General features: G+C 45.3%; 1 protein-coding gene across 1 annotated transcript in view; it reads right to left on the minus strand.

Moving 5' to 3' along the window:
- LOC144130169 (uncharacterized) overlaps positions 1-4,472 on the minus strand; it is a 30,400-nt gene extending 25,928 nt beyond the window's left edge. The window contains exon 1 of the mRNA XM_077664173.1: positions 4,211-4,472. Coding sequence (XP_077520299.1) covers positions 4,211-4,330 — 120 coding nt within the window. The 5' untranslated portion in view covers positions 4,331-4,472. The remainder of the gene's footprint in view (positions 1-4,210) is intronic.
- Positions 4,473-17,852: the final 13,380 nt, after the last annotated feature.

A 17,852-nucleotide genomic window follows, 5' to 3' on the forward strand; every position in this document is an offset into this window, starting at 1 on the left:
AATTTTCACAATGAAAGTGCCGTTGAGCGAGTTTGACAGCAAGCAAAAACTTGTTTGAACCCAATAGCTTAACGATATTTTAATATGGTCCGTAACATTATTCTTGTAAAACGACAACTTCAGGTGTCAATATTCATCAAAGTTGCCATCAGATCTAGGCATTGGTGTGCTCATAAAGTGATGGTGGGGTGCTTAGTTATAATGACCAATTGTCATGGCTGGTACATTGTGCTACCTACTTTAATGATGAAAGCTGTGGCAAACTATCCTCCAAAATCTGAAATCTAGCATAAAGGCTGAAAAGCAAAAGCAAATGAAGGGCCACTGAGACCTGAAATAATTTCCTACTTGCACAGTTATGCACATCATATAGAAAGCTGACAAACGGCACGAAGTTATACTGGTATTTTAGCACCAGATGCTCGCTCATTTGAGCCTCAGTATCCTATCTAAAGCAATACAAAACACATGACTGTTGAAGGAATAATAAGCTCCCGTAAAGCTCATGGGAAGTGAGAAAAGCAAATTCCAACTCCTCATAATAATACAAAAGTCATCCAATGAGGCCACTGTATCACTGTCCAACTAAGAGACCATGTACAAACTAGACACTCTAAATGCACAAGCTCTACATGAGAGCAAAGCATGCTCTGCACTTGTGAAACAAATTTGTGTCAGCATAACATTCTTGGCAACAGTAGGCAATACCATTATTGGCATATGCTAAAAAAGAAGAGAGCACCTAAATGATGCTGCACAGTTTATATTTCAGCTTTGCAGTAAACTATATTTTGTTTAGTACCATGAGCACCGTGACAAGAGAAGGCAAAAATGAAAGGAAAGCTGCCAGCTGTCATGAGGCCTGCCACAAAAAAAAACACTGAACAAAAGTGACGCACAAACAAAAAGAAGGGATGCACCATGCGATTACACAACACAAAATAACACATGAAAACAGGGCCCAACCAATAAATGAAAACAGAAAAAAAAAGACGGTAACCAGGACTAAACACTGCTACCTCTGCAAATTGAGAACAGTGAAATATACACCTAAGAAATAGTTTCAAGGACTATAAACTCGTTATTTTGGTCACATGTTTTTTATATATGCTCCATTAGACATTAGAATACATGAATCCTCAAGTGGTATTTGCCTATCATTAAATAATTTATAATTCCATTTCCTTCCCTGATGTTGTTTAGGCTTCATCAGCCGAATGATGGCTGGGATGCCTAGTTAGCCTTTAGGTCTGCTGAGGCATAGAGAAGGCTAGAATATAGGCGTTGATATGCAGTTTTTATTCACTAAAACGCCTTAAACAGCCTGTTTAAAAAGCTGGAATGACAATAAATGCCATACCAGGAGTTATATTACTAGTTATCTTGCTTTTGACATAATCTGAAAACCAACTACACGTCGCAGCCATCGTTCCGTTTATAATACTGAAACAACAAGGAGAACGACAAATATAAATTATTTACCAGTCAGGGAGCAAATATCACGGGGTGGTTCATGTACAATAATGTCCAAGGCATTTGAAAGAAGACGCAAGCAAACATATCGTGTCCATAATATATGCAGTTTCTTTGAAATTTGTTTAACTATGATATCAGGTTGCATGCCGAAAGGCTGTCAAACAGGTCACTACAAACGCGTGATTTCCTGTAAGTGTATTTGTTAAAGTATATTCACTGAACTTGCACAGTGTGATCGCCAAGCAAGTGAAATCAAAACTCACAAAGATAATCACCGAGGTAACAATTTATGGTGAACATTCACCTTTTTTCAATTAGCACTTTTAGGTGTTTTGAGCACAGGCTATAATTCAACACACACAGAAGTAGTTTGCACTAGACGGTGCTAATTTTCCACCCAGATCTAATGGCAGTAAAAATATTGCAACTACATAGAAAGGTTCGTTTAATAGTACCCCTCGCTTGGCTACTTGGTGTAACATTGTGTATCAAAAGCAAAATCAGCGCAAATTATTGCACAAACCCCACAGAAAGAACAGACAGGTTGGGCACTGTCCTGTCTGTTCTTTCTGAGTGGTCTGTGCAAAAATTAGCGCTGTTTTTACTTTTGTTACACAGTGAGAGGCCACAGAAGAGAAGCTTACAAGAGAAGCTGTGAAGTCCAAGTAATGTTTCGTCTTTGAGGCGCATTCATAGCTGCCCTATATTACACCATTCTTATTCTTTTCACCAAGTGAAATAAGACGTCTTTGCTGGACCAGTCTCTGAGGAGTGCCATGTGACACCGGCATTACTGCAGAAGCTGGACATGGTTATCCTTCTACTATGATTGTCTATGAGGAGTGCCATGTGAGATGGTTACTAGAGGAAGAAATGGGGGGTAAAAGCATTGTTCTCATGCTGTAATATCACCTTAGAATGTTGCCCTGTAGCCCGTCACTTCATATTGGTGTTTTTTAAAGCCTGGCTGCATTGAAGGTGACCTCTAGTGGCTTGAGAACAGGTGGGGAGGGAACTAGACATGGAGAGAGAGAAAGTGGCTGAGCTGAGGCTATGCCAGTGTGCTTGTTGCTGCTGTGTAGCCATGGAGCTGAGCGGCCAGCCCTGGACTCACTCATGGTATGAGGGTGCGGGTTTCCGTTTTTTTTCCATCGTGTACGTTGTGCTGTCAACTTTGCATTTTTTGCGTCTCGGCTATAAGAACACGTGTTAATGATTTTTGCAAACATCACCACAAAATTAGAGAAATGACAGGAGAAATGCTCCAACCGCCACTGAGAAGAAAAAACAATTGGTGTATTGCTTCCGATTCATACAATCCCTATAGTCTAGCACGGGAAGTCTCAGATTCCTCGATAGTTTTGTAAGTGTTCTGAGGCCAGCCGAGAGCTCCCTAAATTTAAGCACTGCTTCTTCCCGAGCATGAAACTGGCAATATCAGATGATAACCTATTGAGAAGAGACACACACGTTATTTTGAATAGGGGATTGCCAATACATGCCAGCAACGTTCTGGTCCAAAGCAGACATTGCAACACACTGATCTCAACACAGAGGTGAAAAAAAACAGGTCTTCGAAAACTCGATACAAACTTGTGCTCTGCAATGTACGCTGAACGGGCACAGGCAAGAACAGCCCCAAATCTGGACAGTGAAGACATCCTCTCCGATGAAGTTCTTTTCAGGCCTCGTCACTACTGAAGAGCAGGCACTTAACTTGCATAACATCATAATTTCCAACTGTGCATTTTGTATCCGCAATTCCTGGCACTTCCTGATAAATATTTGTATTGCTGGCATTTCACACAACCACAAGAAAATGCTTAAACAGCCGAACTTCAAATACATAACGCCGCTTGCTCACACCAGTTTTTATGATAGGCTCTGTACTACTTAGGTTATTCAAATCCACTTAACTTGAAAGAGCCACAACGCGCTCTTTTTCTAGGGCTACTTTGTAAACATTTAGCAACGATTTTTATTCATGGCCGCCTGCAACTGAATTTTACAACTGCAGGCAACGTTACCAATGCTACAAAAGTGATCAAACAGGCCGCTCCCTGTTGGAGTATCGCAGTGACGCGTCGGTCAATTCACTCAGTCGGATTCCATGACGCGTCACACCCCTCCCACTCAGCTTGACAGCAGTGTAGTAGGCTCGTAGAGGTGTCTTCTAACCTTAAGTCGCCACGACAGATCAGTATCAAGACAAAAATACTGGTAGCGAATAACACAACACTAAACTGACCGGGCGGCGCACGCTATTGGCAGTCCGCAACGGGCCGAAAGTAGCGTCAAAATCATGTGTGCAGGCAGTGCACGATCACGTCCCACGTGATCCCACGTCCCGCCTAATGAACAGGAAGTCGGGCAACCACCTTGACGCAAACCGAAAACAAAGTCACGCGCCTTGCTGAGCGGTATACAATTCCCACATTTACTTTTAGGTCTCCTACGCGTGCCTGCCATTCAGCAAACGCATCTATGCATACACCTCGGCGCTCGCGTCGCAACGCATACACTGTGAACACTGACAGACCAGCAGGTTTCTGAATCGATGTGGAAGGAATGCACTCTGCTGCCGCGGCAACAACCAGTAACTCACGCGCAATGCTGATGGGAAACGAAGAGGAAAGAGCTGACAGAGCCTCGTCCCTTCCGCTTCTTCCCGCCTTTGCGCTCGCTCGTTTATTTTCGCGGTCGCAAATTGCACGCACTCTTGCGCTACACTCACCTGGAAACCTGGTCTCACCTGGAAACAAAGACTCGACGAATTGCAGTAACCGCTTTCTTCTCTTGCTTCGCGGCTGCTATGGTTGAAGTCGAACGTGTTGTCAATACGAAACAGCTCCATGCTTCTCGGCGTGGTCTCTTTTTAACAAAGTACGTGAACAGCTGCATTGCTGACACGCGGCGCAAGCTACGATAAGCAGGAAACCAAAACGGAAATTTGAAGGAACGATTTTGAAATCAGACACACAAAGCACACGAACATCAGCAGCACGGACCACGTCACGGCGCGGCGTAAGGCCTAACCGGATATCACTCCGGAATGCACAGAGGGAGAGGAGGGGAGGAGGGTGTGCTGCATCCTGCCACGTGACCTGGCAGCAGCGCGCTGGATTTGAACGGCGTTCGGAAGCACGCTAGGCGCTGCCGCGTGGCTATTAGCGTCATGGTAAATAATTACTGCGAACTGTTACAAAATTGCAGTTAGACTAAGGCGCTGTGCGCCTCCGTGTATTATTGCCGTGCAGTTTTCATGTCAAAGGCAGGCGACAATGTTTCAGCTCCTTGCAGAACAACTTTACAAAATGTTTTATTAGCTTTTTTCTTTTCTTTCCGGTGTCTTGAAGGCAGGATTAACGAACATTCACTGCATATTTTTTAGCACAGCACCAAGTTTCTCCTAAACTGCATTTCGGCTTATGCTACAAAGATATCATCTGCAGAACAAGTCTGCTTTACTCAACTTCAAAAAGCCGCCGCGGTGACTGAGTGGCTATGGCGCTCGGCTGCTGGCCGGAAAGACGCGGGTTCGATCCCGTCCGCAGCGGTCGAATTTCGATGGAGGCGAAATTCTAGAGGCCTGTGTACTGTGCGATGTCAGTGCACGCTAAAGAACACCAGGTGGTCGAAATTCTCGGAGCCCTTCACTGCGGCGTCTCTCATAGCATGAGTCGCTTTGAGACGTTAAACCCCTATAAACCATAAACCATAAATCGACTTCAAAAAAATGCAAATCACAAAACTTTTATTGTAGCTTTCAACAAAATGTGTATTCCTGCAAAATGTCATGAAATAGAACATCAAGGGACCATAAAAAATTCAAATTATCAAATGACCCCCAACAACACCGGCAAGAACAACTTGTACCAGAGAAGAAGAGTGGACCGTCTCAGTTATTGGTTGCAGCCGGAATTCATCTACCTACATGCTTTGTCATTTTGAAGCGCATTGAACCTAAATTACATGCTTAACTGCATATTCAAAGCAGGATATATTTATATTGAACGTTGGAATGCAAGCTATTTGCCCAAATCCATCTGGCTTCATCAACGTGCTGAGTGGGCAGCCCATATAATGAGCATATATATAATGCACGCACTTCACCCATGCGCTCAAGCTCCATCGCTGTGGCACCGATGCAGCCATCACATGTAAATGTGATGTAGGATATGCAGCCAGACTAATGTAAGTGGGACTGCATTTCCATAGGTGTCGCCGGGCAACGTTCGCTGATATTACGCGTTTTCTTTCTGCACTGCAAACTCCAGAATAATTGACGCAGGACCTACGAAGGCTAAAGGCAGAAACATAGTCCTGTTTCCATACGCAGTGTCGTCAGAGTGATGCACGGCAAGCACCCATCACGGTTGCCCGGAATTCGCCGTCGTATAGCCCAGGTTCATGCACACACATTTTGCCACTGCAGAGTCCACACTTAGCCCTTTTCTACCAGATATGTAGGCGGGGAACATGTGGGAATGGCTGATGTGTACGCATGCGCCGCCCAAGTATTTTCTACGCGGTACCTTTGTAGGCTTCAGGCGGGAACATTGTACGTATGTTTGACGACAGGCAGCTAACCTCCTTGGATGCTTGAGGGTGCTGCAGGGGCCGCCCCTATTGGCGTTGCCTGCACTTCTTCTTTATCATGTAATCCCATATTTTATGCGCACGAACTGCATGCAGCTCATGCTTAGTCCTTTCATGTCCTGTTTAGGATACAGGGCGGGAAGATGCGAGAATGACAAATGCGCCTAAGCCTAGCCCTTGCGGGACCAACGTAGGTGTTGCACAGACAGCCCAAACTGCATGCCTGCAACGCTTCGCCACTATAAAGCCCATGGTTTAGCCCCTGTACTTTCCACACCTCACCAATGTAGGCCGGAGGCGGGAATACCATCTCTTTGCACACATAAAACCACAGTGGCTCCCTCAAGGTGTTGTACGGGCATCCCCAATGGCTGCCAACACTTCACCATGACAGTGCCCACACTTCTGCCCACATGTATCTGTGGTGGCACACAGTTTGGCTGCCCGCTCTTTTTAAGCCCATGCATAGCTGACGAGGGGCCCACTCAGGCATAAAATGGCCAGCCTAAACGTTTTTTTGCCAGCACTGTGCCCACGAGGGAGCCATGGAGGTTCATTTCGGGCAGCCGCATGCCCTCATTGCCCATTTGGGACCCGCATGGACCCGTCACCTTGTGCTAGTGGGGAAGTGTCATGTGCCGCTCTCACAGTTTGCTCGAGACGTTTCCTTAGATCGTGAACATAACTATATGTCGTCTTCGTGTCTTCTTCAAGCTATTCCCTGGTCGGGACCTCTCCGAGGACTGCGAGCGGTCCTCGCGCATGTCGTCCAAATATCCACTCAAATGGATAAAACCCCTGACCCGCTTGCGGCACCTCTCTGTATGCAAATAAAAGTGGAGCGGTATAATATTCTGATGCTTTTGCTGCTCCTTAAAGAGCTTCAGCTTCCTTAATGAGGTAACAGCAGATCTGTTGAAGGATGGAGGGGACATCGTGCTAGAAAAACTAGCCACCCTGTATACGCAATGCCTTATGACCTCGACTGTACCAGAAGCTTGGAAGAATGCAAACATTATCTTAATTCATAAGAAGAGAGAGGCCAAGGACTTGAAAAATTACAGGCCGATCAGCTTACTATCCGTTGCCTACAAAGTATTTACTAAGGTAATCGCTAATAGAGTCAGGGCAACGTTAGACTTTAATCAACCAAATGATCAGGCAGGCTTTCGTAAAGGATATTCCACAATAGATCATATTCACACTATCAATCAGGTGATAGAGAAATGCGCAGAATATAACCAACCTCTATATATAGCTTTCATTGATTACGAGAAAGCATTCGACTCAGTGGAAACCTCAGCAGTCATACAGGCATTGCGTAATCAGGGGGTAGAAGAGCCTTATGTCAAAATACTGGAAGATATATATAGCAACTGCACAGCTGCTATAGTCCACCGTAAAGTCAGCAATAAAATTCTAATAAGGAAGGGCGTCAGGCAAGGAGACACGATCTCGCCAATGCTGTTCACCGCATGTTTGCAGGAGGTATTTCGAGGCCTGAATTGGGAACAGTTGGGAATAAGAATAAATGGAGAATACCTAAATAATCTGAGATTTGCTGATGACATTGCCTTGCTCAGTCACTCAGGAGGTGACCTGCAAATTATGATCAACGAGTTATACAGGCAGAGCAGATCGATGGGTCTAAAAATTAACATGCAGAAAACCAAGGTAATGTTCAACAGACTAGCAAGGGAACAACAGTTCACAATTGGTAGTGAGAGCCTAGAAATTGTGCCGGAATACGTCTACTTAGGGCAGGTAGTGACAGGTGATCCGGATCATGAGAGGGAGATAACTAGAAGGATAAGAATCGGGTGGAGCGCATATGGCAAATTCTCGCAGATCATGAGTGGCAGTTTACCAATTTCCCTCAAGAGGAAAGTGTACAACAGCATAATCTTACCGGTACTCACCTACGGGGCAGAAACGTGGAGGCTAAAGAAAAGAGTTCAGCTTAAGTTAAGGACAACGCAGCGAGCAATGGAAAGAAAAATGATAGGTGTTACGTTAAGAGATCGGAAGCGGGCTGAGTGGGTGAGGGAACAAACACGGGTTAATGACATCCTAGTCGAAATCAAGAGAAAGAAATGGGCTTGGGCAGGGCATGTAATGCGAAGGCAAGGTAACCGCTGGTCTTTAAGGGTAACGGAGTGGGTTCCAAGAGAAAGTAAGCGTAGCAGGGGGCGGCAGAAGGTTAGATGGGCGGATGAGATTAAGAAGTTTGCAGGCAAAGGGTGGATGCAGCTGGCAAAGGATAGGGTTAATTGGAGAGACATGGGAGAGGCCTTTGCCCTGCAGTGGGTGTAGTAAGGCTGATGATGATGATGATGATGAATGAGCTTCCACGACATCTGCTTGAACATGTTGTCAATTTCTTTACCATCTCATTGCATGTTAAGGGGTCCTGCTAAGATGTTTCAGCTCCAAGAGATCATTGAGTTCTCTCATCGATTCGGAAGTGAAACAGGAGCCCTGGTGTCAAAGGATTTCTCTCCGAAAACCTATTCGGGAAACCATCTCCACCAAACCTTCTGCCACGGTTCCTAAATATATATCTTTGGCAGAGCCACGGCGTCGGTATACCGCGTGGCAAAATCGACGGGAGTGAGTATATATCTCTTACATTTCCGCGATGTGGGCGACAGCGGACCGATAATAATGGCAGCCACCCGATCAAACAAAGTTGCGAAAAGAGGCACGCGTCCCAATGAAGCTTTCTCTACTTTGCCTTTCGTGCACGTCCTTCGGCAGCTGTCGCACGATCTGACATACCAATTAATTTCCTCCTGGGCTCCTGGACAGTAGAGTTCTTCATGAACTCAATCTGTTGTCTTCTTATTGCCTTGACGCCCCGCCAGCGGGCTATCGTTGGCAAGGCTTAACACCTGTTATCTGCGATACTTTGGAAGTACTACCTGCCGGACCTCTCTTTCAGAGGCGACATGATAAAGGGGGAACACTAAACCCTGTTCAACAGAATACGAGTGCGAATTGCCGTGCTCTCCAAGTAACATTTTTTCTACTTTCACCGAACATGCCTTCACTGACTCATCGTCTCTTTGCTATTTTTCTAGCATTTCTTGGCGAACCTCTTAGAACCAACGCATAAAGCAATATCTTTCCCCCTTCGTCCAATACTTTACTTCCACCTAACACTATTTTTGGGCCCTCGTCCTCACCTTTTTTACTGGCAACCTCGTCATTTTCTATGCCAGGACAAACTTTAACACCGCCCTCTGTTTTCTTCGAAATTAATATCTGGATTTGACGGTTCACGAGCCTCCGATATTTCCAATTATGGCATGGTACAATGGTGTCTTCATATATTTTACCAGAGCCGTGCCGGTGAAATAAGGGAAAGCAATATAGATATGTGCCTAGGGAATTTACAAAATACTGCCATTAAGAAAGAACACCGTAGATCTCGAGCCGGTGAGAGCTGAGTCAGCAACTATGGCCCTCCGTGCAACCACAGTATTGCTCCCCGTGTCCCGTATGCCACGTACGAGTAGGCCGCGAAGCTCTCCCTCTTGGACAGGCATGTGTTGTGCGTCTGCAAGCTTTTTCTGGAGAAGTCCGACCACCACTTTGTCCTCAGCTGGTCCAAGTCTACCAGCTGTTGCGAACACCGTTTAAGACGCAACACTCTTTGGTTGAACACAGCAGGACGATTGCTTTTGGTTTTCGTGCTTCCTTGAGCTAGAACTTACATCATGCTCTGTTCTTCGACAATAAACGCAATAAAACTGTTTTGGGTCAGAGCGACCGTCGGCAACCTTATGTCCCGGTCAGATACAAATGAGGCATCTTCCTGACTGTCTACTTGATGGAACAACTTTCTCTCTCGGGATGCCCAGTTTGAACGATTCTTTGAACGAAGCCAAGTTTCTCTGTCGCTGGGCCTCTAGAAAGGTGTTTGCTGCCTCAGCCATTTTGCCCAGCGTCTTGCACTCTCTCGAAGAAAAATCGCCAGACGACTATGACAGTTCTTCATGAACTGTTCTGCCACCAACAAGACACGTAACTTATCGCACATTTTGGCCACTGCCGACATCTCGACCCATCGATCAACAGGAGTGAGCAAGCGTGCTACGTATTGCTTGCTTGTTTCTTCATCAAGCGGCTTACTGTCACAAAACATTCCGCGATAACCCTCTGCGGCGAATCGCAAATGTTGGAGCAGGGTTAGTTTTGCCTTATCATAATTCATTGAATCTGCTTGGGAAAGTCGACCGAACACACGGAGAGCTTCCCAATCCAAGACATACTCAGTGTTGTAGCCCAATTTTCCTTGGGCCAGCTGTCTCCTTCTGTGACTCGCTCAAAACGTTTGAGGTATGCATCCAAGTCATTCCTGCGATCGTCGAAAGGCGGGATCAACTTGTGTGGGCTAACTGCTGCTGAGGGCCCGGGTACGGATACTCGATTACCCCCAGCAGCTTTTGCGAGCCTTACGGAGCTGCAATCTACGCTCTTCAGCTTCTGCTAGCGACTTTGCATGCTCGCGTTCGGCTTCTGGCAACAACTTTGCGTGCTTGCGTTTGGCTTGTGCTTTGCGCTTCTCATTCTCTACTTGCGCCTTGGCGTGCTCGCGTTCGGATTCTGCTAGCACCTTTTTATGCTCGCATTGAGCCTGACGTTCGGCTGCGCGTCCTGCGCGCTCCTTTTTTTGCACGGCTGCCACCCACGTGCGCAGCTCAGCGTCTTTCAACCCCATGCGTTGACCCATCTCGAACAAATTCCTCAGTGTTGACATCCTTTCTTTTTGCAGACTCACGAAAGGGTGGAAAAAAAACCACGGCTTCGTCCTGTCGCGTGGGCGCCAATTGTCGCAAATAGGTAACACGTCCCCGACATTCTGAAGGAGAACGCTATCGTGTGCTCGTTCGAACAAAAGAACAAACAAATCAAACAAAACAAAACGAAGCCGTATTTATAATTTAAAGGAAAACGGCCAATAAGAAACGAAAACATCAATAAAACTCACTCAACACACGTGCAACACTACAGAATAAAGGAAAGCTTTCACCAGATATTGACGGTCCCAGGTTAAGTGGGGATGCGTTGCAGACAGGATGGAAAGCGGGTTGATGAACTGCAACGCGTCGCGGGCGTTGAGTCGACGGAAGCGACGATAAGAGCCAGGTGGTTGTAGGAGCGGAGAGAACTGAAGGTAGACGCCGGTGGTCTCTCGTCAACAGCCCGAAGAAGTTGGCAGCAGCAGAAAGAAAAACCGTAGCCGAGACCCGTCGACGCCGTCCAGAAAATCCAGAGGCCCAATGCAGGCTATCCAAGAGTGCCTTTTGGCAGCACGGACCTTATGTCCACCGGTTGCCACCTCCATGCTTGCAAGGAACGCCGGAGGCTTCCGTCGGTTATCCAAGGGAGGTCCACGGTAGCACGGACCCAACGTCCGACGGCTGCCACCTCAACGCTTGAATCACCCGATTTTCGCAGCGCTGTCTCTTTTCACACCTTGGTTTTCTGGCACGTCAGCTCTCCGTTCCTCGTGCTCGCCGCTCTCGTCGTTGTCGACGCCTCGCACACAGCATTCGCAAGTGCACACGGGCAACGCTTGGAAGGCACGCGCAGCACTCCGCGGTCCGACGCATCCCTGTCGACGCTGCGCGTTCAACAATCTCCCGAAGAGATCACGTGCGCATCACACAGGTTAACTAATTTAAAATATCTAACTTTTTAACTATTAGAGTTAAGCATATAGCTGCATTTAGAGATTTCTATCCGGTCGTTAGTCGTAGCCATATCTGTTTTCAGATTTTCGAAAACACGAATGCCCATTGCTCTGTGGCTCGACAAAATTTGGCTTTTTTACTAGTTACCCAAGTAACACAAAGTAGGCTTCGAATTGGGGCTCCTTGTCGGCCCCAAGTGGGCAGCCCATATAGGCCCCATATTGGATTTGCACCTCGTGCCCAGGAGGGGCCCAAATGGGCAGCCCACTTGGGGTACCCTAAAGGAGCCAGAAGAGAACCAGCTTGGGCAGCCCATTTCACTTGCCCCCCAAAAAACCAGATCTGGCCCCACGTGGGCTGCCCATTTCAATGCCCTGGTGGGGCCCTTGTTGGGCCCGAGTGGGCAGCCCACTTTCAATTCCCTGGAGGGGCCCTTGTTGGGCCCGAGTAGGCAGCCCACTTTCAATGCCCTGGTGGGGCTCTTGTTGGGGCCGATTGGGCAGCCCATTTTCAATGCCCTTGTGGGGCCCTTGTTGAGCCTGAGTGGGCAGCCCACACTCATGCTCTTAGGAAGCCCAGTTCGGCCCAAAATGGGGAGCCCTCCTTGGTTGCCCAGATGAAGCCCAGTCTGGGCACAAGTGGGCTGCCCAATTTGGTCCAGACCGGCCTTTATAAGGGCAACTAAACTGGCCTGCCCTGATGAAGCCCGGTTTGGGTCAAGTGGGCAACTCATTTCCGCTCTACAAAATACTGGCTGCACACACATTATTCATGCCATAAAACGATCAAATTATAGAAAATCCGATGTATTCACAGAAACAACTTATGCAGATGCACCAATGTCTTAAGCTTCTCGGCATTAACATGGCCAGAGTGAGTCTCTGGCATGGCAGTGCAAAGCTGAAGTATGATATATCAAATTCAAAAGTAGTATTGTTTCATGTTTAATTGCATCTTTTTACAAAAGCTCTATCAGTGGTCAGGATGTAGTGCCCGCGTCAAGTTCATCCTGGCCTTCCGGCCACCATCCTGGTCCCTGGTGCCACACAAAAAGCTTGGAATATGGGAGTTGATGCGGGCCACATCTGCATCAGGCACCCACTGCTCCAGAGCAGCTGTAATCATGCAGTTAACTACAAACTGTGCAAAACATGAATGTGCAAAATAAGAATTCTCAGCTATGTGGTCAATCTTTGAAATAACATAGAGAAACAGCAGCAAAAACACATTAAGTATATTTGCATTAACCACGAAAGTAGACACGAAATTTGTGCAAATCTGTAAAGGCGTCGAAGCTGTACAAACCATATTGAAGAGCATAATGTTGCTAGCTACTCACAAAATGCACTGTCTTCTGAAAAATGAAACGAAAAGGAAAAAAAACTACAGCATAAAACACATTTTACTACCTATTTGTAGTTTCCCAATTACTGGCACATCTTTGTAAACATGACAATAATTTTCAGCAAATGCTGATAAACAATGAGCAGCAATCAGTAAATGAAATTTGCTGCTCGCAAACATGTACTTTTATGTTATAAGCTGTGTGTCATAGCTTTTATTTCGAACAACAATATTCAGCTAGAGTCGCATATCATCTAATATGTATCTTTCAAGGGGTAGGGAAATTTAAAATGGCAACCTGACAAGGATTATTTGAAATTGTGCTGAAAAACAGGATTCACATCAGCACGCACTACACGAAAAAGACCAACAACCAACTGATTCGAACAATGCCCGAGCATGTGTAAATGCTTGTACTGGCTGACATGAACAATCAAGGCTAACTAAAGTTGTGATAAGTATAGGGCCCACATGGACATAGAGAAAGCTGAACTTATAAGCCTGTCACACGGCATTCCTCGTAGGCCTTTCCAGCAAAGGCACTTCTTTTCACCAAAGGACTGAAAGTTCAAAGGAACAGCAACGTAGCTACACTGTGCAGCCCAAAGGTGAAAGAGTGTTGAGGCTTAGCGCCCGCTGTTGTGCTTGAGGCGGCTGAAGTTAGTGTTCTAAAATTGAAGAGGGGAATTCTGTTTATTCGTCGAGCTCAGACACTTTTTATTCTGATTGCTTCCGTAAAAGAACTGCAGCAGCTACTCTCATCAGCATCATCTGGTTTTGTCTATTGCCATGGCCACCAGGTGCTCTTGGTGTTGTTGCAACACTTTTACCCTTTTACTGTTTTGAAAACTGGGCATAGAATATAAACACGCGTACAAAAAAAAACCCAGAGACACCGTTTTTATTTTTAAATATGTTTTCAAACATTGTTGGTTGCATATATCTTACTTTATTGCTTCTTCTTCTTGATCCTGGATAGCACTGCGATCGCAGGACCCGAATCTCGTAGGCCTTTGTGGTGCCCGCGTGACAGGGGTATTATATGGGTAGGAATCACCAAAACTTAACCAACCAATCTAGGCAATTAACACAGCTAGCGGAAAGGAGCAAAATTACACAAAGAATTACATGGTGCAAATATTTATTTATTAAAACAAACACTTTCAGAATGTCGCCTGTTTCATATACAAGGGGTACTAAAGTACCTTCTGTCAGCATTACAGACTTTAGCTTTTTTGTGCAGATTGTGACAAGTCTAAAAATAAACAGATTAGCGGCACAGTCTATTTAAATTATTGGAAGTGACGGGACAGCAAGTGCAGTGAAATATGGGCTAGGTGGAAACGAAACCCCATTTTGCAAATAAATTGTTTGCCAAGAAAAAATAAACAGATTAGCGGCACAGTCTAATTAAAATATTGGAAGTCTCGGGACAGCAAGTGCAGTGAAATATTGGCTAAGTGGAAAAAAAAACCCCATTTTTCAAGTCAATTGTTCGCAAAGAAAAGAATAAAATGAAATGTATGAAAGGAACACTCCTGAACGTTCATAATGCACCTTCCTAGAAGCGAGTAAAGTTTTGGGTTGAGCAGCCCTTACGAAACAAAAATTCAGGAGGCGTCCAATCTTGCATTGTTATGGGAGACAGAGCATGACTAAAGCACCATAATTCATAGTCCACACAAGGATGCAGGCTACTGAAAAAGGGTCATCAACTACAAGAAATTTCATGAGGCATTGCCAGCTGGAAACACTATGCAAACAGCAATCCAGAAAATCGGAGGTGTCTTTTTTTACTTAAGTTTATGCCACAGAAGCAAATAACAGTATACACCTATGCTTCATCAATAAACGTAGGCATTGTGTGGGCAGTCAAAGCGAAATTGTGGGAAGTCAGAAAATTTGCAGCTCTTTCACAACAATGCCCTAACTCACAAGTCTTTCAAATTGCACTATCTGGGATTATGACTATGAAGCTCAACCACTCAACCTGCTGTGCAGGCCTGTCTCGGTGGTTACTTTTTCTTCCATAACGTGAAGATACCTCTGCACAGGCTACAATTTCCTGATGATAATGCAGTCAAGGAATCAGTAACAGGTTTCCTCCTGCAGCAGCAACACATCTCTTTCTTTTGCAAGGGAACCCATATGTGGTGAACTGAAATTAGCGCGCTAATGTCAAGAAGGTTACACTGATAAGTTGAAAGTTTAATTTTCCCCTAATTACTTTTTATACATTCTGGCAGATAACTGATTCCCCTTTGTATTAGCTTGGCCAGGAAATGACCGCGTGCATGCACTCAGTGAGTGTCTCCACTAACGCAGATTGTATATGGAGTAAGAAAAAAGAAATTTTTTGTTCTGCCATGGCTTTCAAGTTGATGATTGTTTCTCAAAGGACTGTAGACACCAAATTTTGGTTGCACGTTTCAGTGTTTTTAATGATGCACAAGCTTTTACTATACACAGATACCCATGGTATATTTGCCTATGACCGCTTAATAGTTTATAACCTAATTTTTTCTCGCCTTTTTAAGATTTGATGTGAACAGTTCAGCCATGGCTATGATGTCAAAATCAAGTCTAGGTCATGTGACGGAAAAAACACTGCGATATCACTGCTGCTTCTTCACTCCTTGCGATTCTTGTTTTTGAGTTAGGCTGGCTTTAGCGTTTTAGTGAATCAAAACTGCGAAGCAGTGATTATATTGCGGCGAATCTTTGCAGTGTTTGTTTCTTTGCTCATTCTTCAAAGCTGCCGGCACGCCGCTTTATCGCTTTGTTTGCAATGCAAGACGATGCAAGACGCGAAAAGATATATCTCGATCGATCGCATCCAGGCAGTGCTGATTTTACGTTGTTCCGGAATGTTCTAGTAACTTTTCGCGTTTCATCTCGGAAGTTTGCTATCAGAAAGTTCGCTATCGCTGAGCACGGCCGAGAGTGGCGAGCATTCTGTTCGACGACCGCTGAGCACGCATGTTGCTACGCCGCCGCCGAGTGATTCCGTCCACTGTGCGTGGAAGTCAGCCCAAATAAAAAACTTTGTTTAGACGCCATTTTTGCTGTCGTTCTGCTCCCCGGATTGCAGTCACTCCTTCGTGACAACATTGCAGTTTTTCATCTGTCACGTGCCCTAGACGTAAAAGTCATCGCTCGGCTGCTGAAACCAAAACTGAAACAGGTGAGTGTAAATTCGATTAAAAGTTATACAGCAGCTGTAGGCAAATACCACATGGTGATCTGTGTATAGTAAAGTATTGTGCATCATTAAAAACAATAAAACAAGCAACAAAACATTAGGTGTCTATAGTCCTTTAAACAGATACTTTTTGTCTGTTCGCTAGCAGATAATACTGCGAGGCCTGAGAACCTAGACATGTAACCATAGTAGAAGTGAAATACTTTTCAGGTTTCCAATTAGAACCAACTGCCCTATCTCATCATGCCAGGACAGGAATTATCCTCAAGAACATTTGCAGGTGTAGTGAAAAGGATGTGTGAAATAAAATCCGCATGATTTATGTACGGTCTTGGTCACTTCAACGCCATCACCTGCTTCTCTGTGGCGTCTCCATACCAAATGAAACAGAAGAATGAGAGTTTCGGACTTAAAACAATGAGCTCATACAGAGTTAAATAAGATCATTCGACAAGTACAGTGTCACCACCCTGTCACTGCTCCCCCACTCATGTGGTTGAGCTGTATATCCTTGAACCATGGACCCCTCACCTCTCTATTGTGATGCCACTGCAATAAAACAGTAACATACAGACTCAGAGAATTTACACAGGAAAAACAATATCATACTAAAGTTTGATACAATTCAAGCAACAACGCAGCTTTTTCCCCTCAAAGCACTTCCCTGCAGCCAGTGATGTTAGCGGATTCTTTTTATGTCGTAGATAGTAATCCCCTTAGACCTTCTAGCTTGACACCACAGGGTATGGCAGATGAAAAAGGGCTCATCATCATCACCCTGACTACACCCACTTCAGCAAGTCTTTTCCTGTATCCGTCCAATTAACCCGGCCTTGTGCCAGCTGCATCCACATAATCTCCGCAAAATTCCTAACCTCATCCTGCCACCTGTCTTTCTGCAGCCCCGTCCTACGCTTCCCTTCCCTTGGAATTCAGACCGTTACCCTTGCCTTCACATCACATGCCCTGCCCATTTTTTTCTCGAGTGCAACTATATTATCAGAAACGTACGTTTGTTCGCTGACCCACTCTGCACGTTTGATGTCTCTTAACGTTACACCTATCATTTCCTGTTCCATAGCTTTTGGCGTTGATCTCAATTAAAGCTTAATCCTTTTCGTTGCCCATCATTTTATGCCCCACACGCGAATACCGGTAAGATAGAGCTGTCATGTGCTTTCCTCTTAAGTGATACTGATAACTTGCCATTCATGATCTCAAGGTATGTGCCAAATGCACTCTATCCCAGTCTGATCAGTCTAGTCATTTCCATTTCATGACCTGGTTCTGCGGACACTACCTGCCCTAAGTAGACGTATTCCCTTACCCCTTCCAGTACCTCGCTACCTATCGTAACCTGCTGTTCCCTTTGGTGGCTGTTGAACATTAACGTTACATTAGAAAATCATAGATTCCTCTGAAAGGGGCGTTCACCATGGCTTACTTGGATTAATCTCGACATAACGAAAATCACAAGACGCCAATGGCTGAAGGGCCTGTTTTAAAATCATCTGCTGTTTTTTTCTTGGTTT

The sequence above is a fragment of the Amblyomma americanum genome, chromosome 4 (assembly GCF_052857255.1).
Source record: "Amblyomma americanum isolate KBUSLIRL-KWMA chromosome 4, ASM5285725v1, whole genome shotgun sequence".
NCBI lineage: Eukaryota > Metazoa > Arthropoda > Arachnida > Ixodida > Ixodidae > Amblyomma > Amblyomma americanum.